The sequence below is a fragment of the Pan paniscus genome, chromosome 10 (genome assembly GCF_029289425.2).
Source record: "Pan paniscus chromosome 10, NHGRI_mPanPan1-v2.0_pri, whole genome shotgun sequence".
Lineage (NCBI taxonomy): Eukaryota > Metazoa > Chordata > Mammalia > Primates > Hominidae > Pan > Pan paniscus.
The window spans coordinates 20,961,954-20,984,095 of record NC_073259.2 but is presented as its reverse complement, the minus strand read 5'-3'; the positions used below and the strand labels follow the sequence as shown (position 1 = coordinate 20,984,095).

Sequence of the window (22,142 nt, the reverse complement as noted above, 5' to 3'; positions counted from 1 at the left end):
CATCTCTGCCATTTAATTTAGATTGGATTATGAGAGGCTCAAGCTGTTGCCTAGGATCTCTGGGGAGTGAAAGTGACCTTCCTGAAGTGTGAGCTAGTGTCTGATTCTTATTCTGTGCTCTGGCAGCAAATCTCTTCCTTTTCTCAGGAATTCCAAAGGGAATAGTCAGATGTAATATTTAGCCTAGGAGCAGAATGTAATGTGTTTATTGTCTAAAACCCATCTTTCTCTGATAGCTATTACATTGTTTCTTCTTTTAATGTGACTCATTAATTTAGCTTCCTAGAGAATGATGTTTATGAGGCCAAGATTATATCCATAAGGACCAGCGTGGTGAGTCATTTTACAAATGTGCAACATTGGTAATAAGGAAAATTAAGTAGAAAAGTATTGTTAAAATTATCTTAATCCATGATCCACATAACAACATTTATTTTCAATCTTTAGCCTCACTGATAACAGTTTTTTAGAACGCTTTTCATATGCAAAGCATAAATGTTAACATCTATATTGTCATAAGTCTTTTAAATTTATTTTTATTTTCCTCAACTCAAGCAACTCTATGTTAAGCAGTGTAAGTCATATAGCATATTCGACTTGGCCAAAGGAAGCATCTGCAATGTAAGCAGTGTGGGCTGCAGAAACTATGCTCAAGTTGGTGAAATAACATCTGCAAAAGAAAGCACTATCTGAAAGGAAAATAAACAAGAGGTATAGAAATTATTCAGGGTGAGTTAAGATTGATATGCAATGAAATTAAGGAGAGAAATATTTACATTAAACAGCAGAAGTCTTTGTTAGACCTGAAGTTTATTAGACCTTGTCTTGTTGACTTAGGGAAATTCTTTTCCTAGATACATTTAACAAGTAATTTGAACATTTAAAAAAAAAACAGGAAATAAAAAAAAAATTCAGGCAAATATTTAGCACCTGAAAACACATTAAATTATGAGGCCTTTTTCCTATATATAAAAATAAAATTTTCTCAGGAGTTAGAAATGTCTGTCATTTGCATTACTTTTTAACTATATTCTTTTTTTTTTTGAGACAGAATCTCAGTCTGTCACCCAGACTGGAGTGCAGCGGCGCAATCTCAGCTCACAGCAACCTCCGCCTCCTGGGTTCAAAAAATTCTCCTGCCTCAGCCTCCTGAGTAGCTGGAATTACAGGTACCCACGACTACACCCAGCTAATTTTTGTATTTTTAGTAGAAACAGGGTTTCACCATGTTGGGCAGGCTGGTCTCGAACTCCCGGCCTCAAGTGATCTGCCCGCCTCGGCCTCCCAAAGTGCTGGGATTACAGGCAGTGAGCCACTGTGCCCAGCCTTACCTATATTCTTTAAGGCTTAGAGATAGCAAGTATAATATCTTCTTCTGTGAATCACTAGATGGGTTGATAGTTTTAGTACCTTAAGTAACTTCTAAAGATCAATAGAGTTTTTCAGAGAAAGCTCCCATTTAACATTACTTTCTTTTTTTTAATTTTTAAAAATTTGCATATGTTTATGGGATACTAGTGTAATTTCATTACATGCATAGATTGCATAGTGGTGAAGTCAGGTCTTTCAGGGTATTCATTACCCACATAACATACATTGTACCTGCTAAATAATTTCTCATCATCCACCCACTTCCCACCCCCTCACCCTTCTGATTCTGTTCACTTAGTTTCAAAACAAATATCTGAATTCCTCCTTTTCAGTGGTTCCAGGAATATGTGCTTTTACTTAGCATTTTTATTTTGTTAGGAGTCACATATCGCAAAATTCTTAGAATAAGATCAGCACTTTCATTGCATCATTAATCTTCCTGCTTTTATTCTGAACTCAGGTATGGAACGAAATTCTAAAAGTTGAAGGAGCATAAAAGATCATCTAGCCCAGACTCATTTTATAGATAGGAAGCTGGAATTCAGAGGGTCCGAGTTACTTTGCTATGGTAACACAATTTGTTTGTGAGGGCAAGAACTGGGATCCACACCTCTGGACCCCTAATCAAGGGTCCTTCTTATTACACCTAGTTTCCTCCCAATCAGTGAGTTTCCCAGTCAGTTGCGTATAAGTGGGGATGACCAGGCCTCCAGAAAAATTCCTTTGCTTAGAAGACCAGCTTTTCCGGAGTGGGCACTTGCTTGTGTATTTAGGTCAGTGCCAGACTTCACAGTCATTGCCCTATGTGTCCCTCCTTCAGATTCTTCCAATACATTGGAGAGAATCATGTACCTGCAGAATATGCACTACCTTAAGATGGGCAGGAGAAATGCCTTTAGAGAAGTGCTAAAGTGGGCCGGGCGCGGTGGCTCACGCCTGTAATCCCAGCACTATGGGAGGCATTTGCAGGCAGATCAAGAGGTCAGGAGTTCGGGACCAGCCTGACCAAAATGGTGAAACCCCATCTCTACTAAAAATACAAAAATTAGCCAGGCGTGGTGGTGCACGCCTGTAATCCCAGCTACTTGGGAGGCTGAGGCAGGAGAATCGCTTGAACCCGGGAGGAGGAGGTTGCAGTGAGCAGAGACTAGGCCACTGCACTCCAGCCTGGAAGACAGAGTAAGACTCTGTCTCAAAAAAAAAAAGAAGCACTAAAGTGGTTTGGTATGCCTCTGGGCAGTTGACAAACCATGGTGACACTCAGAAGACTGCAGTGAGGAGGGGTATATTGAGGCGAGGGACTGGTTAGTGTCAGGCCCAGGTACAGAGCCATGGGACTGTGGCATGGCTGTCACTGAGAACCTAAATCAGAAAACAATGCTTGCATGAGGCTGCTGGCCATGGAGGTATATATCAGAAGAGTAGCACGGCAGGTATTGCCCCCTGCAAACCTAAAGAACATGCATGTGTTTATCTTACAAGAAGTCAATCAGAAGAAACCATCCACAAGCGGCTATCATGAGCTTCACTCTGCTCACTATCCCATTAATGCCCATACTGTCTGTTTGTCTGTCATTGTCTTCCTGAAGATATATCCAGACCCAATCCTTCCACTGGATCCCCGGGTTCCATCTCCTCTGCTCCAATCAAGGACATCAGACCAAGTCTGACCTCTAACTATGCTGCATCAACAGTTTTCTCTGTTTTGTTGGATCATTTTGCTTAGCCTACAGACAAGCTGTTTTCACTCACTTAAAGAAAACAAAATAAAAACAAAAAAACTACCAAAAATTCTTGGATTCTTCTATTCTTTAGCTCCTGTGCATTTTCTCTCCTTCCCTTTATAATATAATCCTCAAAGATTTTGTTATTCTAGCTATTTTATGGTTTTCTCCTTTCATTCTCTTTGAACACCTTTTAATTAGATTTTTTTTTCTGTCACCACGGAACCCAAATGCCTCTTCTCAAAATCACCAGTGACTTCTGGGCTGCTAAGATCAGTGGTCAATTCTCATTCCTCATCTTACCAGATTTGTTCACAGGTTTGACCTGGACAATCTCCACTCGCTGAGGCTTTCTCTTCCCTTGGCTCCTGGGACAGGACACTTTTCTGTGCTCTTTCTTGCTTCCATGGCCAATGCTCCTCAGTCTCTTTTGCTGGTTTTTACTCACCATCTCCATGTTTTAAAGTTGGAGTGGCCCAGGGCTTCGTTCCTGGATAGCATTATTTTTTCTTTATTGAGTCTTTGTTAACTCATCACATCTGTCACCTGCCTACACTCAAATTTATATTTTTAGTCCTGAAGTCTTCACTGAATCCAAGCTCCTTTATCTAACTGCCTGCTCAGTATTTATTTAATGGTTTCATAGGAACCTTCAAAATGTTGACCCACCCAGACCTGAACTTCTGACATTGCCCCAAACCAGCCTGTCCCATAATCTTCTCCAAGTTAATAAATCAAACCTCTGTCTTTCCAATTGCTCAGGCCGCAAATCTTGCTGTGTCTCTAGGCTGCTTTCACTCATTCATAGACAACATCTAAGTCCATCAGCAGATTTTCTCAGCAACACCTTCAAAATAAATTTTGAATCTGACCACTTTTCATCGCCTCTGTGGCTCCCAGTCTGACCTAAACAAGTATAATCTCTTATCTGGACAGACTCAGTGTTCTCTAAACTTTAAGGTGACCATGTAATTTATCAAAAATGTCCACACGGGAACACTTTTGGGGCAGAAACGCCTTGCCCCAAATCCTAAAGAGGATTACTGCCTTTTAACTAATCCGTAAGAGTTGCAAAGTGGTATTGTCTAAGGCAACGGGGATGTATGGTCATATTACCTAATTGGCTCCTTCCTGCTCTTATCCTTGCCCTGAACAATCTATTATCACCAGAGTGACCCAGTGAAACTCGTTAGGTTATGCGCCTCTGCTGAAAGCATGCAATGGAGAATCATCTCACTCACAGCAAAGTGTCTTTTCAATGACCCTACACGGTCTGTTCCCTTGCTACCTCTCTGCCCTGTATCTATGGCTCTCCACCTTGTTTGTTCCACTGCAGCCACACTGCCTGCCTGACTTTTCCTTGAACTTGCCAGGAACACTATGCTTCCATAGCTGGGCACCTGTGGTTCCTTCTGCCTACAGAATCTCATCCCAGTGATCTCTTTGGTTTACTCCCTCATCTCCTTTAGGCTCTGACTCAAGCATCACCTTCACAGTGACACTTACTCTACTCCTCACAAAAATTGCGCCCATCCCCCACAGCACTTCCTATCTTCTTTTCCTCTCACTTTTCTCCATGACACTTATCACCATTTAACATTCTTATATTTATGTTTATCATCTCCTTTTCTCCATTAGAATGAGGGTTGACATTTTTGTCAGTTTTGTTCATTTCTGTATGCTCAGAACCAAGAATAGTGTGTGGCATATAGTAAATGCTAAATAAATATTCACTGATTCACAGGATGAATAATTTTTTTCAAAAAAGTATAAGACCTTAAGCATTTTATTAGCTTCTTTCTAGCTGACTGGCAGCCTACAGATTTCTATATATCTATATCCATATTTGAGAGAGACAGAGAGAAAAAGCCTACTATCCCCCAAATACTTAACATTTCAAAGTATTTTGATTTTTTTCTTGTCCATAGCCAAAGTATGTTTTAAAGATTTCTAATCTCTATAAAGGTTTGTATGAGTAAGATTAAGAAAATCAAGCCAATGTCCCTAAGACCAAATTCCAAAGAGGAACGGAAAGTCACAAAAGTGGGTATGAGGCTCCTCCCTATTCTGTTAAATTTTTTAATAGAAAAAATGAAGTTTGAAGGAAAAAGGCCACACCCCAGTCCAGGAATAGAAGCGGCAGATGAATAAAAAGTACGAAATGACTGTTTCTGGACCAAGACCTAGCAATGCATAAAGCATGTCACATTTCTCTAAGCGCCAGCTTGTTCAAATGAGGACATAGCACTGAATTATCTCCAAAAGCTCTCCTAGCACTAAAGTTATATGATTCCTTATCTCGAACGTGCCCGAACATGTCTGTGGTCAGGATAAAGCAGAAGTTTGATGATGGTGGTGTGCAATTCTGTTTTTGTTTTGTTTTGTTTTGTTTTCTCTGACCTCCTTAGCTGTTCCTTTCCACTCTCTCTTTCCGATGCTTCCTGCTAAGCTGAATTTCTAACTGCTGGGGTGGCTCCTCTAGAGTTGATCCAGGGCTTCTCTTTTCTTCCCTGTCTTTACTTATTACTTGGTGATTTCATACAGACACTTCCAAATTTATATTTCCAGCCCAGAATTCTCCCCCGGCCTTCACATCTGCACCGGGATATCCAATAATCATTTAAAATTTTTTTACATCCAAAGAAGAATCCTTGATTCTTACTTCACCCTAAATGTCCTCCTCCTGTAGTTTTACCAGTCATCTCAATCTCAGTGAATTGCACCACCATTTGTCCTAGTTGCTCAAGGGTGAAGCCTGGGAGTCATTAATTTCCCTTTCCCTCACTTCGTGTTTCTGCCCTATCAGAAAGTTCTGTGGACACAACCTCCAAAAGAGCTCCTGAATTCTGTCCACTTTTCTTCATCTCCATTACAACCACCGTAGTCAAAGTCACCATCACTCTCTTGCAACTTCTTTGAATTAGAATATAATTTTTAAAGCTGGCACAAATAGCCCCTTAATTAGTTCCCCTACTTTCATTGTTGAGACAATAATCCCTTTCTCATTAAGCAACCAGAGGGATTGTTTTAAATGTAAATCGGATTGTTTATTTTAAGTTCTCTAAATGGCCCTTCATTAATCTGAAAATAATATTCCAACTTCATGCCTTAAAAGATCTATACCCAGGCCTGCCTGTCCCCTCTGTCTGGCATCCTCCTTCTTGGCCTTTTCATGGCTGGTTCTTCTTGTTATTCAGACCATAGCCTCCATGGCTTCCTCAAAGAAAGCTTTGACCACACAGTCATTCTGCACCACATTTCCCTGTTGTAGAGCACTGTACAGCACTATTACCATCTTCCCCTTCACTAGATCATAAGCTCCTTCTGAACAGAAAGTGAAAGTAGCGCTCTGGGTTCATTACCCTCACGACTACCACAAGTAGTCTGGCATCTGAGTAGTACTTAGAAGGTTCTTAATATATATTAGTTAAATGGATTGATGAATGGATATTCTATTACCAGAGAGCTATTTGTGATGTGTCCAACACGTCTCATTCCTGTTTTTTCTTTCCTTTCTTTTTCTTTTTTTTAAGGTTGGGAAACTGATTATCTTATGTAGACTTAACATGTCCTCTTAAAGTCGGCCCAGGGATCCAGGTTGATTCACCAAGACTAGAAGATAGCAATGACTGACTGTCAAAGGGACCTGTCATCACATACCACCAAAGTTTCGTGAAACTGCTGGCAACCTACAATTCCTAATGGGATGGTTGGTTCAACATCCTGGGAAAAGCACCATTATTGGTGCATTTCTTTTTGTGGATGTTTATTGAGGATACAATGTTGAGAATTATTGGCAACTGTTTTGAGGGCTCTCTACCCTTGCACATGACACATTAGATTAATTTATATGATACTGGACTCATTGGTAGTTTGGTTTCTTTCTATAGAGGTAGAACCTACCCTCCACGACACAGGAGTCATTCAGAGGCATTCTAAAGAGGCCTCTATTACAGATAAATTGAACTGCAGGTTAGCCCAACCAGATATGGCCCCAGCTTTAACAATGGCATTCTGATTCAAACATGCTCTGAAAAATCTGTGCCAAAGTTGTATTTTTCTTTAAAGGAGAATGACTATGACTTCTATATATATCAAAATGAATGCTGTGAAGAAACATAAAACAACTAGAATGAAAGTTCTGTAAAAAAAAAAAAACACAGACACACACAAAACCTGCAATTCAGGTACTACTAAAGCAAGATATTATTTCACTTCTCTGAAAGGTTAAACTTGTTCCGATTAAATATTAACTGGAATACTATGTTCAACTCTGAGGTCCGCAATTTCAATTCATTCAACAGTATCTGTTAAGCAGTTATAGGTGTTCAGGCATTGTGTTATATAAAATGGAAAGGGCTTATATACACAATAACATGATTAGTAGAACAGATCTTTTGACTAAAGGATAAAAACCAACATTATATGTTTTCAAGAAAATAAGAAAGGCACATCATAAAAAGATTGTTTTGTCTACAGAGAGGAATAAGATAGAAACAATATTCCATTTGATATTTAAGATACCAATAAGAAAAAGGTTATTGATCCTAAGGGTTACATTAACTAGAAATAATTTCCATGAAAACTCAACTTTCCTTCTTGTAAAGTTTAAATAAATTTTCCAAGCTGGTTTACATAGTCCATTCTGTCATCAGGGAGACATGGAGACTCCAAACATTTTGATAAGTTTGGGAAACTATCATGGTTTTAACTCACAGTCCTATGTAGATACAGTTGTACCAGTTCATGACTTTGACTCATATTCCTGAGGCACCATAGACCATGATGTCACATGGAAATTTCAGTGAAGTATCCAATAGGCCCACTAAATGCTACTTTGATAAGACTACCTCTGAACTTAAATTTTAAGGGAGACTGAAAAAACCAAATGAGTTGGAGAAAGTTGCTAGGACCTGAGAAACACTTAATAGCTTCCTGTATTAGTAAAGCTTGGAAAAAGGAAGACATTGGGAATATGAGCTCAATCTTCAAGTAATTACGGTTACCTGGAAATGAGTTTTTGAACTGCCCTTTACACCCACAGAGGACAGAGTCAGAGATAATGGCTGGAATTGGTAGACAGGCAACTTTTTTCTTAATAGAAAGATTATGCAAAGTTGGAAGTTGGTGCTCTCCACATTCGTAGAATTTAAGTATAGACCACAAGGGAGGAAGAGCAGATTGCCTTCAGTGCAGGAAAGGTAAGAGACTACCCTTGATCCTCAATCGGGGCACTAGTGCCCCCTTGAGGGTGTTTGAAAGTTTGGAGGAATGTTTTTATTAGTCACAGCAGAGGGAATTAGCTGTTCTTTTGTGGTCAGGACTTAGAAATGCTAGCTGTCCTGGAATTATTAAGAGGACACCAAATGAAAAATTGTCCCATGTCCCACATCCCACATGACTTTCAAATGTCATACCAGAGAAAATCCACCATAAGTGTAAATTGCAAGTACTTTGCTACATAATATTGAAAGTTTTTAAAAAGAAATTAAGTAAAATAATTTGGAAGGAAGTTGTCATGAAAAGACATATTTAAATCCAATTAAGATAGTATTTAAAATTATAAATTATTCAATAATATAATTTTTACTTCCATAGTGTCTAATCAACACATCACATATTTCCAAATTACCTATACAATTTTAAAGTATTTCAGCACAAAAACTTAGCTTTTGTCATGGCAAATATTAGACAAAGAAATTTAAGACTCAGTGACCTATGCATTGAGTTCTGGAGAAATGCAATTACTGGGTAAATTGAAGAAAGATCGTATTTTTTGTTTTTTAGATTTTCTAAAATTTTTCTAAAAGTACATCACTGTCAACAATACTACCCACGGTATTTAAGCTACTAATAAAACAACCGCGAATTAGTCTTTACTTACAGCTGCTAATATGAAAACATGTAATAACAGAGATGGCTTGAGACTGTTATGAACAAATTCAGACACAAAAATTAGCAGACATCTTAAAAAATGATGTCACTAAATTGCATTAACTATATGGAAAACACTTTTATTGCCATTTGATAAACTTAATTTTTGAAATATGAAAATTATAAAATCTCTGCTGTGAAAATTACATATTGAAATTATGCATTTAGTTTTGGGTTGCCACTCTTTCGGTCATACTGTCTCTAAAGGTCTATCACACAACTTTGTGTCAATCCATCCTCCATTGTCTGTGGCAGATTTTAGGATACTGTCTTCGAGTTTCCCTATAAGTATCAGAAACTAAATGTATACCGCAATAAATGGTCAATTTTTGAACGTAGAAGATGTATTTTGTGTTACACAGTCACTTTCCAGTTGTATGCTACACAGTCACTTTCCAGCTGTATGTCATAATATAAAGAATTATTTTGACATTACACTACACAAAAAGATCCAGTTCATTTGCAAGAATGTTAAAGTATCTGTTTTTCCTTATCCACATCCTATTATTTTTCTTGGCATATTATCTTACAGAATGAATTTGGAAGTATTCCTTCCTATTCAGCTTTTTTGAAAAGTTTGAGCAGGATTGGCATTAGTCCTTCTTTAAATGTCTGGTGAAATTCAGGGGTCAAGCCATCAGGACCTGGGCTTTCTTTGGTAGGAGACTTTATTATGACTTTCATCTCCTTGCTCATTATTGGTTCATTAAGGTTTTCTTGTTCTTAATTGTTCAGTCTCATTAGGTGTGTTCAGGAATCTATCCATTTCTTCTAGTTTTCCAATTTGTTGGTTTATAGCTGTTCATAGTAGTCTCTCATGATTCTTTGTATTTATGAGGTCTCTTATTATGCCTACTTTTTTGTTTCTGATTTTATTTCTTTGGGTCTTCTCTCTTTTTTTCTCAGTCTAGCTAAAGGTTTGTTGATTTTATCTTTTTAAATAACCAACTTTTTGTTGTGTTGATCTTCTGTATTTATTTTTAGTCTCAATTTCATTTATTTCTGCTCTGACTTTTACATTTCTTTCCTTCTACTAATTTAGTGTTTGGTTTGCTTTTGCTTTTCTAGTTCCTTGAGGTACATCATTAGGTTGTGTATTTGAACTTTCTACTTTTTTATATTAAGGGCATTTATTGCTATAAACTTCCCTCATACTATAGCTTTTGCTATATCCCACAGATTTTGGTATGTTGTATTTTCATTTTCATTTGTCTCAAGAAATTTTAAAATTCCTTTCTTAATTTCTTCATTGACTCATTCATGTTCAGGAACATGTTGTTCAATTTCCATGTGTTTGTTTATTTTTTGAGATTTCTCTTGTTATCACTTTCTAGTCTTATTCCATTGTGGTCAGAAAAGATACTTGATATGATATCTACTTTTTGAATTTGTTGAGACTTGTTTTGTGTCCTAAGATATGATATATTCTGGAGAATGTTCCATGTGCAGTGAAAACAATGTGTATTCCGTAGCAGTTGGGTGAAATGTTCTTTAAATGTCTATTAGGCCTATCGGGTCTCATTTGTAGTTTAACTCTGTTGTTTCTTTGTTGTTATTCTGTTGGATGATCTATACGTTACTGAGAGTGGGGTGTTGAAGTCCCCTCCTATCATTGTAATTAAGTCTATCTGTTCCTTTAGATCTATTAAGGTTTACTTTATTTACTTAGGAGCTCCAGTGTTGGGTGCATAGATATTTATAATTGTTATATCCTCTTGCTAAACTGATCCCTTTATCATTATATAGTAACCCTCTTTGTCTGTTTTTACAATTCTAGATTTGTGGTCCATTTTATCTAATATAAGCATAGCTACGTCTGCTTTTTTGCTTGTTTGTTTTCCAGTTGCATGGAATATCTTTTTCCACCCCTTCACTTTCAGTCCGTGTGTGTCTTTACAGGTGAAGTGGGTTTCTTAAAGGCAGCATATAGTTGGGTCTTATTTCTTTATCCATTCAGCCACACTGTGACTTTTAATTGAGAATTGAGACCATATACATCCAGTGTTATTATTTCTAAGTACGGATTTACTACTGCCATTTTGTTGCCTATTTTCAGATTGTTTTGAGAATCCTCTCTTCCTTTCATCTTTTGTGGTTAAGTGATTATTAAGTGTTATGTATTAATTTGTTGCTTTTTATTTTTAATGAACTGATTATATGATTTTGTGCTGTGGTTACCACGAGGCTTATAAAAAATCTTATAACAAGTTTATTTATTTATTTGCTTATTTTTAAGATGGGCGTCTTGCTCTGTCATGCAGGCTGGAGTGCAGTGTTACAATCACAGCTCACAGCTCACTGCAGCCTCAATCTCCTGGGCTAAAGTGATCCTCCTGCCTCAGCCTCCCAAGTAGCTGGGACCACAGGCATGTGTCACCATACCCAGCTTTTCTTTTTTTCTTTTTTTTTTTTTTTTAGTAGAGATGAGGTCTTGAATTCCTGGGCTCAAGCGATTCACCAACCTTGACCTCCCAAAGTGCTGGATTACAGGCATGAGCCACCATGCCTGGCCATAACAAGTTACTTTAGAGAGATGACAACTTATCTTAGATCATGAGCAAAAGAATAGAAACAAAAGCAAAACTACCACACCTAAAAATCTAACTTCATCTCTCTCCACTGCCCAATTTTGACTTTGTTGCCTCAATTTACATGCTTTACATTACCTATCTCTTAACAGGTTGCTGTAGCTATTATTATTTTTAAAAGATTTGTCTTTTGGGCTTTATACCAGAGTTATGGATGGATTGTACACCACAATCACCGTAACAGAATATCCTGGGTTGGTCCATGCATTTAATTTTCCCAAAGGTCTAATACCTTGAAAAGTTTTCTTTTTGCATGTGTCTTTTTCTCTCAGATTGAAGAACTCTCTTGCATTTCTTGTATGACAGGTCTGGTAGTGGTGAATTCTTTCATCTTTTGTTTTTCTGAGAAATACTTTATCTTTCCTTCATATTTGAAGGACAGTTTTGCTGGATTCATTATTCTTGGATGGCAGTTTTTTTTCTTTGAGCACTGTAAAAATGTTCTTCCTCATGGCCTGTACAGTTTGTTGCCAGGTGAATTGCAGCTTGTTTACCTGTTATTTGCTCCTTTTCTCTTGATGCTTTCAGGATCTTCTCTTTGTCCTTGACCTTTGAGAGTCTGAGTATTATACGCTTTGGAGTGATCTTATTTGAGTGGTATCTGTTTGGTATTCTCAGACCCTCATGAACCTGGCTATTTGTACCTGTCTCAAGTTTTGGAATGTTTTCTATTATTATTTCTTTCAGTAAACTTCCTTATTCAGCTCCCCCTTGAATACTAATAATTCTTATGTTTGATCTTTTAAGGTTTTTTTAATACCTTTTTTTTTTTGACAGATTCTCGCTCTGTCACCCAGGCTGGTGTGCAGTGGTGCGATCTCGGCTCACTGCAAGCTCCACCTCCCGAGTTCACATCATTCTCCTGCCTCAGCCTCCCGAGTAGCTGGGACTACAGGCACCTGCCACCATGCCGGCTAATTTTTTTTTTTTGTATTTTTGTTAGAGACAGGGTTTCACCATGTTAGCAAGGATGGTCTCGATCTCCTGACCTCGTGATCTGCCCGCCTTGGCCTCCCAAAGTGCTGGGATTACAGGTGTGAGCCACCGTGCCCAGCCTTTTTTTTTAATATCTTATAGTCAGACTTCACTTACTTTCAGTCTTATTTTTCTTTTTTCTCCTCCAATGGTGTATTTTCAAATAGGCTTTGAGCTCCCTGAATCATTCCACTCCTTTGTCCATTCTGCTGTGATGTGTTTTTCAGTTCAGCAAACGTATTTTCCAGTACCAAGAATTTGTTTCATTTAAAAATTTCTCTGATAAATTTCTGAATTGCTTTTCTGTGTTTTCCTGGACATCACTGATTTTCCTTAAACTGTATTTTGAAGTCTTGTTCAGAGAGCTCACAAATCACCATCTTGTTAGGGTCAGTCATTGGATTTTTGCTTTGTCCTTTTCCTGGGTAACGTGGGCGGGGGGGTGGTGGGCGGGTCACAGTTCCCTGTTTGATGTTGTTTCTTATGGGCATAGAACTATGTCTTTGCATTAAATAATTAACTATTTAGTCCACTTTCCTTTGTCTGCCTTGCCTTGTTTTGTCTTTTATTGGCTATGTTTGCCTAGCAAATATTTACCACTAGATCACTGCCTACATTTCAGCTCTAGGTGGCACCTTAAGTCCAGATTTGCCTTGGCTCTGCCTGTCCTGAAAAGGAAAGGTCTTAAAGGAATTATCCTGGCAGTGTGTCAAAGTTAGCTGGGGGGCTCATGCCCAAGGGACCTGTGAAAGGTACTTCCTACAGCATGGTGCTGCTGAACAGCCACTCTGATTTGGTGTCTCCTTTGGCCAAGTTACAGAGCAGAGTTGCTGGGACTGGGAATGGTAGTTCCATCTCATCTCTTTGTTTCTGCCTATCCTCAAGCTATTTCTCCCTTCAGGCAGTCAGGATGCTTCCTGTGGGTTAAGGCAAGGACAGATTTCCTGCCAGGGAGCCCAAGATAGTGGGGAAACCAGTTGACTACCTCAACCTCACTTTTTCCAGTGTAGAAACATGAGTTGGCAGAAGATTTTCTGCACATTTGTTGCCAGGCAGAATCGCGGGAGAGGCGTCACGAATGTGGAAGCCTGATTCCCCTACCATCTGCCCAGAGTATTTTCACTTCTCTATGGCTCTGGAATTGGTCGCATCCTCGTATTTGAGTTCTGGGTTGTTGCTGGTGAAAATCTCAGAGTGTATATTTGCTTTTGGTTTTCTGTTGGGTAGAGGGGAGTGAAGCCAGCTTGCTTCTATGCTGCCATTTATAAACTTTTGGTGTGTTGTCCCTACTTTAATTAAAATTATTTCCATCTTTCTCTCATTATATGAAAATGTATCTCATCTTTTAGTACTTATTTTAACTCTAGTTTTTATTCTAGTATCTATCTATATCTATGCTTGTTTAGGTATTTGTTATTAATTTATATTAACTTGTTCATTTCTTTGCTTATTTTTATACTTCTTATATGAAGGGCTAATGATCTTTTTATTTCTTATAAACCCCAACTTATTCATTTTAATTATATCTAGGCATCAGGTAATTTCATTATGTCTTTTAGAGTAGTTGTGTCTGACCATATATGTAGGGAATCCATATTATTTTATTATAAATTAGTTTCTTTTTGTCTTGATTTTATTCTAGAGTTGGGAAACTATATAAAATTTAAAATATCAATATGTAGATTTTTAAATCCATTACTATTTAAGATATTAAAGAGAGCATTACATAATATTAATATGAAAATAGAATGTTGTCTTATAGGGTTGTGAACACTGCATTAGATAATCTCTAATGTGCTTCCATCTCCAAAATCCTATGACTACCTGGTTTCTTTAACCTTACAAAGAACAGCGAACACCACTGCTTCCCAGAACAGTATACAACCCACTCACAGAAACTTGTACCAAGTTGAACATACCGTTTTGCTAGTACAAATGTCTATTTTCTACTCATAAAAAATTAGCCATGTTTCTGTTATTATTTCATTGAATTGAGGAGCTCTTGCTGAATCGAATGATGCAAACATTAGTGATTATTTCACACCCATCTCTGTGTACTCTTCTTACCTAGCTTGACAAGGCGGAGCATGGAGGTATTACTTCCTCTTTCAGTACAAGCAGTTACTGAGAGGTTATAGATGTCGCCTGGAGGCAAGCTGAGAATTGCAGTCATGACATTGCGTGTTACCTGCAAGATCATCAAAATCAAGGGTTTAAACTTTTAGTGAATGAATCAGTGCACCACCCCAAACAACTAAAGGACTGTAGCAGACACATTCCCTCTCTGTTCTATGTAGCAGTCTGCAATTGATTATATTATAGATACGTTATATCTTCTGAAAATTTTATAAATTCCTCAGCTGGGCCCAATGTGAGGTAGCCTTAATAATGCATTATATACATCAGAACAATTTTGCAATGAATTCCCTTATTTGGAATGGGTCTCATTCTGACATTTTCTCACATATTGATAACAGGTTTTAGAAAAGACAATTACTGAGTTGCTACTGATATGTACATTCTAAGACGTTCAAAAGAAACCTACCCATATCTGTAGACGTGTGGCTTCCTACCTAACAGCCATTGTTATTTCCCATCCTCTCCTACAGCTAGAGGGGATGATGTGACCAGCTCTGATCAGTGGATTGTAAGTAGAAGTCACATGGACAACTTACAGTTCAGGTCACATCCTGTAAGTGCCGGGCTTCCACATCATCCCTTTTCTTTTCCCCTTCCTGCAGGCTGGAACATGCATGTAATGGTGATAAAGCTTCCTCTCTAGAGACAAGGACTATGCATAGTGGCAGATGGAACAACAAAACAGAATTTGCCTCCCTGGATGACCCCTTAAAGCAGAAGTGCCTGGTTAGTCCTGTGCTATCATGGGAGAGGTATAAACTTCTATTTTGTTTGAGCCACTCTCTTTTTGTTTGTTTCTTTATTACAGTAGTTTAGTCTGTACCCTTATCAATAAACATCCAAAAGCGTATTTTGGAGAAAAGAAATCAGTAGTCCCAAAGTCCCCAAATCTTTAGGTGTCAGTGATATATGGGAAAAAATGGGAAATACGTTAATTGTAGTTTTCTTGAAAATGTTTGGCATCCTGAAGAAAAAGCTCAAATCATAATTCTAAATATAAATGAAATCAATAGTTGGAGCTCTTACATCTCACTGTTAAAGATTAAATGGTAAGCTCTATGAAAGGAAGAATTTAATTTTTGTTCACTGTCTTATCTCCAGAGCCTAAAACAGACAACTGGCATGCAAACATTTGACGTGTCAATAAATGATTGCTTAGTGGTTTTCAATAGTTCTTAAAACTAAATTTACAGACACACAATACTGGCATTCAAAGAAACATACACTCTTTTTAATTTTCTTTTTTCCTTCTGCAACCACCATCCAGTGAAGCATTCTAGAATGGGACAAGTCCGTTGTATCATCCCCATATGTCCAACTGATATATAACAGACTGTTGAAATATTCCACAGAAGTGATTTCCGGAGCCACTGGGGCTACAAGGGAGAAATGAGGCACAATTTAGTATAATAGATGGATAAATAAAGTACTTATCAGCAGAGCATGAAATCCCATATAGAGTCAACTTAGCGAATTAGAATTCACAGCACACGATAGTCCTGGTAACTTCAGGACCTCTCAATAACAGTGAAGGATGGTGATACAGGATGGGCACTTGTTTAATGGGATCCCACATCTTGTATATCTAAGATACAAGACCCCCAGACCCATCTGTACCTGAGGATATCAAAGTCTTTTAGATAAATGTCACCATTACAAAATTCCTAAAAAGTTCACTTGTTTGGGTATATTTTTGTTACATCAACCAGTTAATATTAATAGGTATCAGTGGAGTTATTATCCAAGTAGGATTAAAAAACTTAGAGTCCTGTAAACTAAGTCTCTTTCATTTACTTGCAGCAAAGGTGTTTATGGGAATAAAGAACAGTAGGATACAAGGGTAGAAAGATAGAAGATCATAGTACTACAAGCAGGATAGAAGACAAATGTTATTTGCATAAAATAACAAGACATTATTTTTGACAGTGTCTAGCCCAGTGCTTTGCAGAAAACAGGTTCTTAATAAATGTTGCTGAGTGAGTAGTGAGACAGAGAAAGAAGGGAAGAACAAGTTTTTTTTGTTGTTTGTTTGTTTTTGTTTGTTTGTTTGTTTGTTTGTTTTAGCCACGAAGCTAAATTCTAACACTGAGCTGGCTACTTTATCATCTTATGCATTTAAATTTTTAAAAATTTAAGCAGGGAATGCCTGTAATCTCTGCATTTCGGGAAGCTGAGGTGGGTGGATCGCTTGAGTCCAGGAGTTCAAGACCAGCCTGTGCAACATAGCAAAACCCCATCTCTACAAAAAAATTAGAAGATTCAGCTGGGCATGGTGGCACACCCTGTTGTCCCACCTACTAGGGAGGCTGAGGTGGGAGGACTATTTGAGCCCAGGAGATCCAGGCTGCAGTGAGCCATGAGCCTGCCACTGCATTCCAGCCTGGGTGACAGAGTGAGACCCTGCCTCAAAAAAAAAAATTACTTTTATTTTATTTTATTTTTACTTTTGAGGCAGGATCTCAATCTGTCACTCCAGCTGGAGTGCAGTGGCGCAATCTCAGCTCACTGCAGCCTCGACCTCCCAGGCTCAATCATCCCTCCTGCCTCAGCCTACCAAGTAGCTAGGACTACAGGTACAGGCCTTCATATCCAGCTAATTTTTATATTTTTTGTAGAGACAGGGTCTTTCTATATTGCCTAGACTTGTCTTGAACTCCTGGGCTCAAGCAATCCACCCATCGTGGCTTCCCAAAGTGCTGGGATTTCAGGCGTGAGCTTCCACGCCCAGCCAAAAAACATAAATAAATAAAATAAAAAATTTGCCAACTAGGGAAGAGAATTCATCACAAGCTTTATACTATATGGGCTCTGAAAACATTTTAATTACCTTTTTAAAGTAACTGCTAACTCTGATTATTTTAAAAAACAAATACACAATTGAATTTAAATTCCAGGTGTATGTTGGTTTGAAGACAGTCGGTGTTCCATTCTGAGATACGGCAAAATGTCAACTAAAATCTATGGAAATTTTCTATAAAGAATCATTTCCCCTAATATGATGCTAATACTTACAACAAACATTCGTAACTATGCTTTCAAAATTATTCACTGAAGAATTTGTAATATATAAAGTGAAAATGCATTTCTGTTTCATGTGAAGTACGAGTAGCACTTATATAGTATGCTTAGCAATAAAATCTTGAAAGATCATCAATGCATCTAACAAGTAACACAAATCTACATCATATTTCAGAATATTCTACTGAAGGAAAATAACCTTGGCTTCCTTATAGCCTCCTAATATATTCCAACATATTTCGTCATATACAAGAACCTATGCATATATTTCTTCAAAGGGTATTTTCTCATGTCCTAATATTAGTGAGGAAAAGAAACATCTTTAAAATTGCAAACCCAGAAGTATATATCTTTCCTCTCACACGTCAGATTTTTATTTCCATGTTGTTGCTTTAAAACCTAGCATATTGCTGGAAGGCCACAAGATGTCACTATTTGTTTATTAATAATTTGGCCCCTCCGCATAATTACTATGATTGAGGGCTAGCCAACTGAATTGCCTAACAAAGATGGTAGACTTGAGTTCCTAATAAATCACACCTAATTCAAATATTTTGTTCCTATTTTCTTTTACACCACACAATTTGGAAAATTCAAAGCATAGGAAAGTTAAGCATGAGATTCTTATTTGCTTTAAATAAGAAGGTAAAAAAAATCACACACACATGCGTTTTTACTTTATATATTACAAATTCTTCAGTGAATGATTATTTTTGAAAGCATACCTAGTTATGAATGTTTGTTATAAGTATTAGCATCACATGAGGCCTGTCGGGGGGTGGGGGCAAGGGAGGGAGAGCATTAGGACAAATACGTAATGTATACAGGGCTTAAAACCTAGATGACAGGTTGATAGGTGCAGCAAACCACCATGGCACATGTATACCTATGTAACAAACTGCATGTTCTGTACATGTATCCCAGAACTTAAAGTAAAAGTAAAAAAAAAAAAAAAGAAGGTTAAAGAAAACCTACTAGAATTTTCAATTGGTTTAGAAAATAAGTACAAAAATGATAATAATCTATTATAATAGTGACTTACATTACATGATTTAATTCTCACACATACTGTGAGGTATTTATTATTATTTATTTATTATTATTATACCCATTTTATAGATGTGAGAATTGAGACCATCTCTGTCAATATGCTGAGACAATACCTGTAGACTGCTGGTTCAGCATCACTTATTTATTTGACCCAGGAAAAGATAGAAAATCATCAACATCAATACATTGGTGACAGCAGACTGCTTACCAGGTAAGTAGCTTGTCTATTAACCATAGTTTACTGATCCACACTTGCTATGTCCATTTAAACTGTTATAAACTATGCCCGATCCTAGTCAGTTTTCCATCTTGAAAGGCATACCTTAAACCACTTGAGACAGGAAGCCAAATCCTATTAATATTTCATTTCTTTTGTTCCCCCTTAAAAGACAGTGCAAAGACTGTCAGGGTGGTGTTCAATATATTAAGTTTTGCTCTACTAATCAGTTGTCTCTAAGAAGGCTTTAGTGCCTATTTAGCTGACATTTTAGGGGGTTCTACTGGTGAGAAAATAGAAGCCCAGAATCATTAAGATAATTCAAAGTTTGACAGCTAGAAATGAGCAGTCCCAGGTTGAGATGTTACATCTGAGCTTTTTCCAGACAACTGTCCTGGTGAGAAGGAAAGAGCATTCTCAGAAAGTTTACATCAATATAGTTAAATTATAAGAATTATTGATACAGTGAAGTTTACTTATAATTAAATATGTGATTATCATTATAGGCAAAAGACTAACAGCGCTTGCCAAGTAACTGCTATTTTCTCCTTTTTGGGTATTCTTTCACTTTTCTGCTCTAATATTACTATTAAAATCTGGAACAAAAAGTGCTCTGGATATTGGCTAGTAAAGAAAAGAAACATGCTTATGTAAGTTAATTGTATAAGAATTCACAGATGATTGATTTCCTTCCACTTTTTTTTTTTTTACTGATACATTTCAACAGAGTAAACTAGATGTCCACTGAGGAAACTATTTGCCAAAATTATTCCTCTAAGCGGTATTTTTCTCCTCTGTTTTCTCAGGACAACTCTAATTACAACCTTGTCGTTCGATAAAAGGTTCTTGAAACGTCTTAGTTCAAACCACAAGGGTTAGTGTTTCTTTGATGAATTTCCCCTTTTCATTGCTATCTCTGACTACTGATGATGCAACTACATAATTTAAGGTTTCCGAGGATCTAAGACTAATTGTTTTTTAAGTGCTTAAACTTTGTGTCGTGTATTTTGCAAAGTAGCTTATATAATAATGAAGTTGTAATAAATAATAACAGATAACTGATACTATTATCATCCACATTTTCCACATTTAAAAAACATATTTAGAAAAGTTAACGTGCTCAAGGTTATATGTGGTATGCGGAGGGTCTATTCAAATCCAGATCTATCTGTCTCTAAACCCTATTTTTTAATTTCCACAATGGACTCTACTACAGTCAACCTATGACTTTAAAAATGGCTTTAATTAATAAGAAAATGGAGGCAATCTAACAAATATAATCATCATATGGGTAAAATCAATTGACTGTGCAGTGTGAAGCTGATGGCTGTGCCTGCCATATTTCTATTCTAATCAATCCCAGCCGGAGAGTACATTAATCAAGGTCAGTGCCTCAGAATAAAAATAAGTCAACGGTGGTAACACAAAATAAAAATGGTATTTTGATTTCTAAAGATTATCAACTAAACAAAATAATGAATGATCAGAATCAATATTATCTCCCATGAAATTGATGTTCACCCAGTGCTGGGTGAATGACTGGCACTTTCTAGAGATTTGGAACCTTAGTAACTCCTCACAATAATGCTCTCTCCTTGTGGAACCGTTCCCCACACATGCCTCACCTGTTATGAAGCTGATGGTAGAGCTGTCACAGCAGCTCAATTCTGGATCTCCCCACGTCACCATGGTAACCCGGAAGTTGTAGTACCATGCTGGCAGCAGATTAGCTATTCTCTGAATGAGAAAAGCAAGCGAGGAGACAAAAGACTGTGGGAGAAAGCACTGTTTTTGGAGTAGACTTACTTTCATAAAAAATTAATAAGTAATTTTAATTTTCCTTTATATTGTCTTTTTGTGTTTCCTAAATTTACTATAATAAAATATTCTTTCTAGAATGAAATGAGACATAAAGTAAAATGCAAAAATATAAATTTTTAAAAGTGATTTAAAGATATAGAGCCAAAGATTTCCAATATTTGTTTGATTTTGCAATTTCCTAATATTACACACGCGAAACAGTGCTTATTTATAAGTGACTGTACATACATTTCTCCCTATTTCTAAGACAAGTAACCTCTCACAACTCAGTGTTTTTTCAGTGTAAACCACGAACAGGAGTCCTTCAGAGTCTTCAACTGGGTAGAGGGTAATTGTGTACTTTGTGAATAGCCCATGGGTAACCCACACTTTTCAAAATTGTCTCAATTTCAGAAAGAGCAGTTTTTACCTGTTTTCTTAAAAAAAATCCTCTAAAAGCCTGACATTAGAGATATTTAATTGATCTGTAGATGCCATGAAAAGTCATCATTAAAATTAGGCAGTGTCAACTAACTATGGAATGCCAAAGGGAAATCTCTTTGTGTTCCTCCCCAGAATCCAGGAGAAGCAGTAAGCACTTGATTGCTCTGTTCTGTGCTTAGGAAAAAATGTTGATTAACAAATACATTCAATTAGAGTTGACAGCTAGCCTCACACAATTATCTCTTTCTCTCCCTCTCAAAACAAAAGAGAATCCCAAAACCTAAAAGCTAAAACAATGAAAAAAACTTGAAAATAGCCATACCTATGTGATATGGTTTGGCTGTGTCCCCACCCAAATCTCATCTTGAATTCCCACGTGTTATGGGAGGGGCCCAGTGGGAGATAACTGAATCATGGGGGCATGTCTTTCCTGTGCTATTCTGATGATAGTGAGTAAATCTCATGAAATCTGATGGCTATTGTAAGGGGGAGTTTTCCTGCACAAGCTCTCTTGCTTGGTGCCATCCATGTAAGACATGACTTGCTCCTCTTTGCCTTCCACCATGATTGTGGGGCTTCCCCAGCCACGTGGAACTGTAAGCCCAATTAAACCTCCTTCTTTTGTAAATTGCCCAGTCTTGGGTATGTCTTTGTCAGCAGCATGGAAACGAATGAATACAGTAAATTGGCACCGAGAGTGGAGTGCTGCTGAGAAGATACCCAAAACTGTGGAAGCAACTTTGGAACTGGGTAACAGGCAGAGGCTGGAACAGTTTGGAGGGCTCAGAAGACAGTAAAATGTGGGAAAGTTTGGAATTCCCTAGAGACTTGTTGAATGGCTTTGACCAAAATGCTGATAATGATATGGACAATGAAATCTAG

The 22,142-nt window shown here is 37.4% G+C and overlaps 1 protein-coding gene across 2 annotated transcripts in view; it reads right to left on the bottom strand.

Annotated features, from left to right (window-relative positions):
• The window catches only part of PTPRO (protein tyrosine phosphatase receptor type O), a 265,462-nt gene that overhangs the window by 56,544 nt on the left and 186,776 nt on the right, over positions 1–22,142 (bottom strand). For both annotated transcript variants that reach the window (XM_003816527.5, XM_003816526.5), the window contains exons 10-12: positions 20,642–20,753; positions 15,956–16,107; positions 14,660–14,780 (exon numbers count right to left, since the gene is read on the bottom strand). In XM_003816527.5, the coding sequence (XP_003816575.1) occupies positions 14,660–14,780; positions 15,956–16,107; positions 20,642–20,753 (385 nt within the window). The remainder of the gene's footprint in view (positions 1–14,659; positions 14,781–15,955; positions 16,108–20,641; positions 20,754–22,142) is intronic.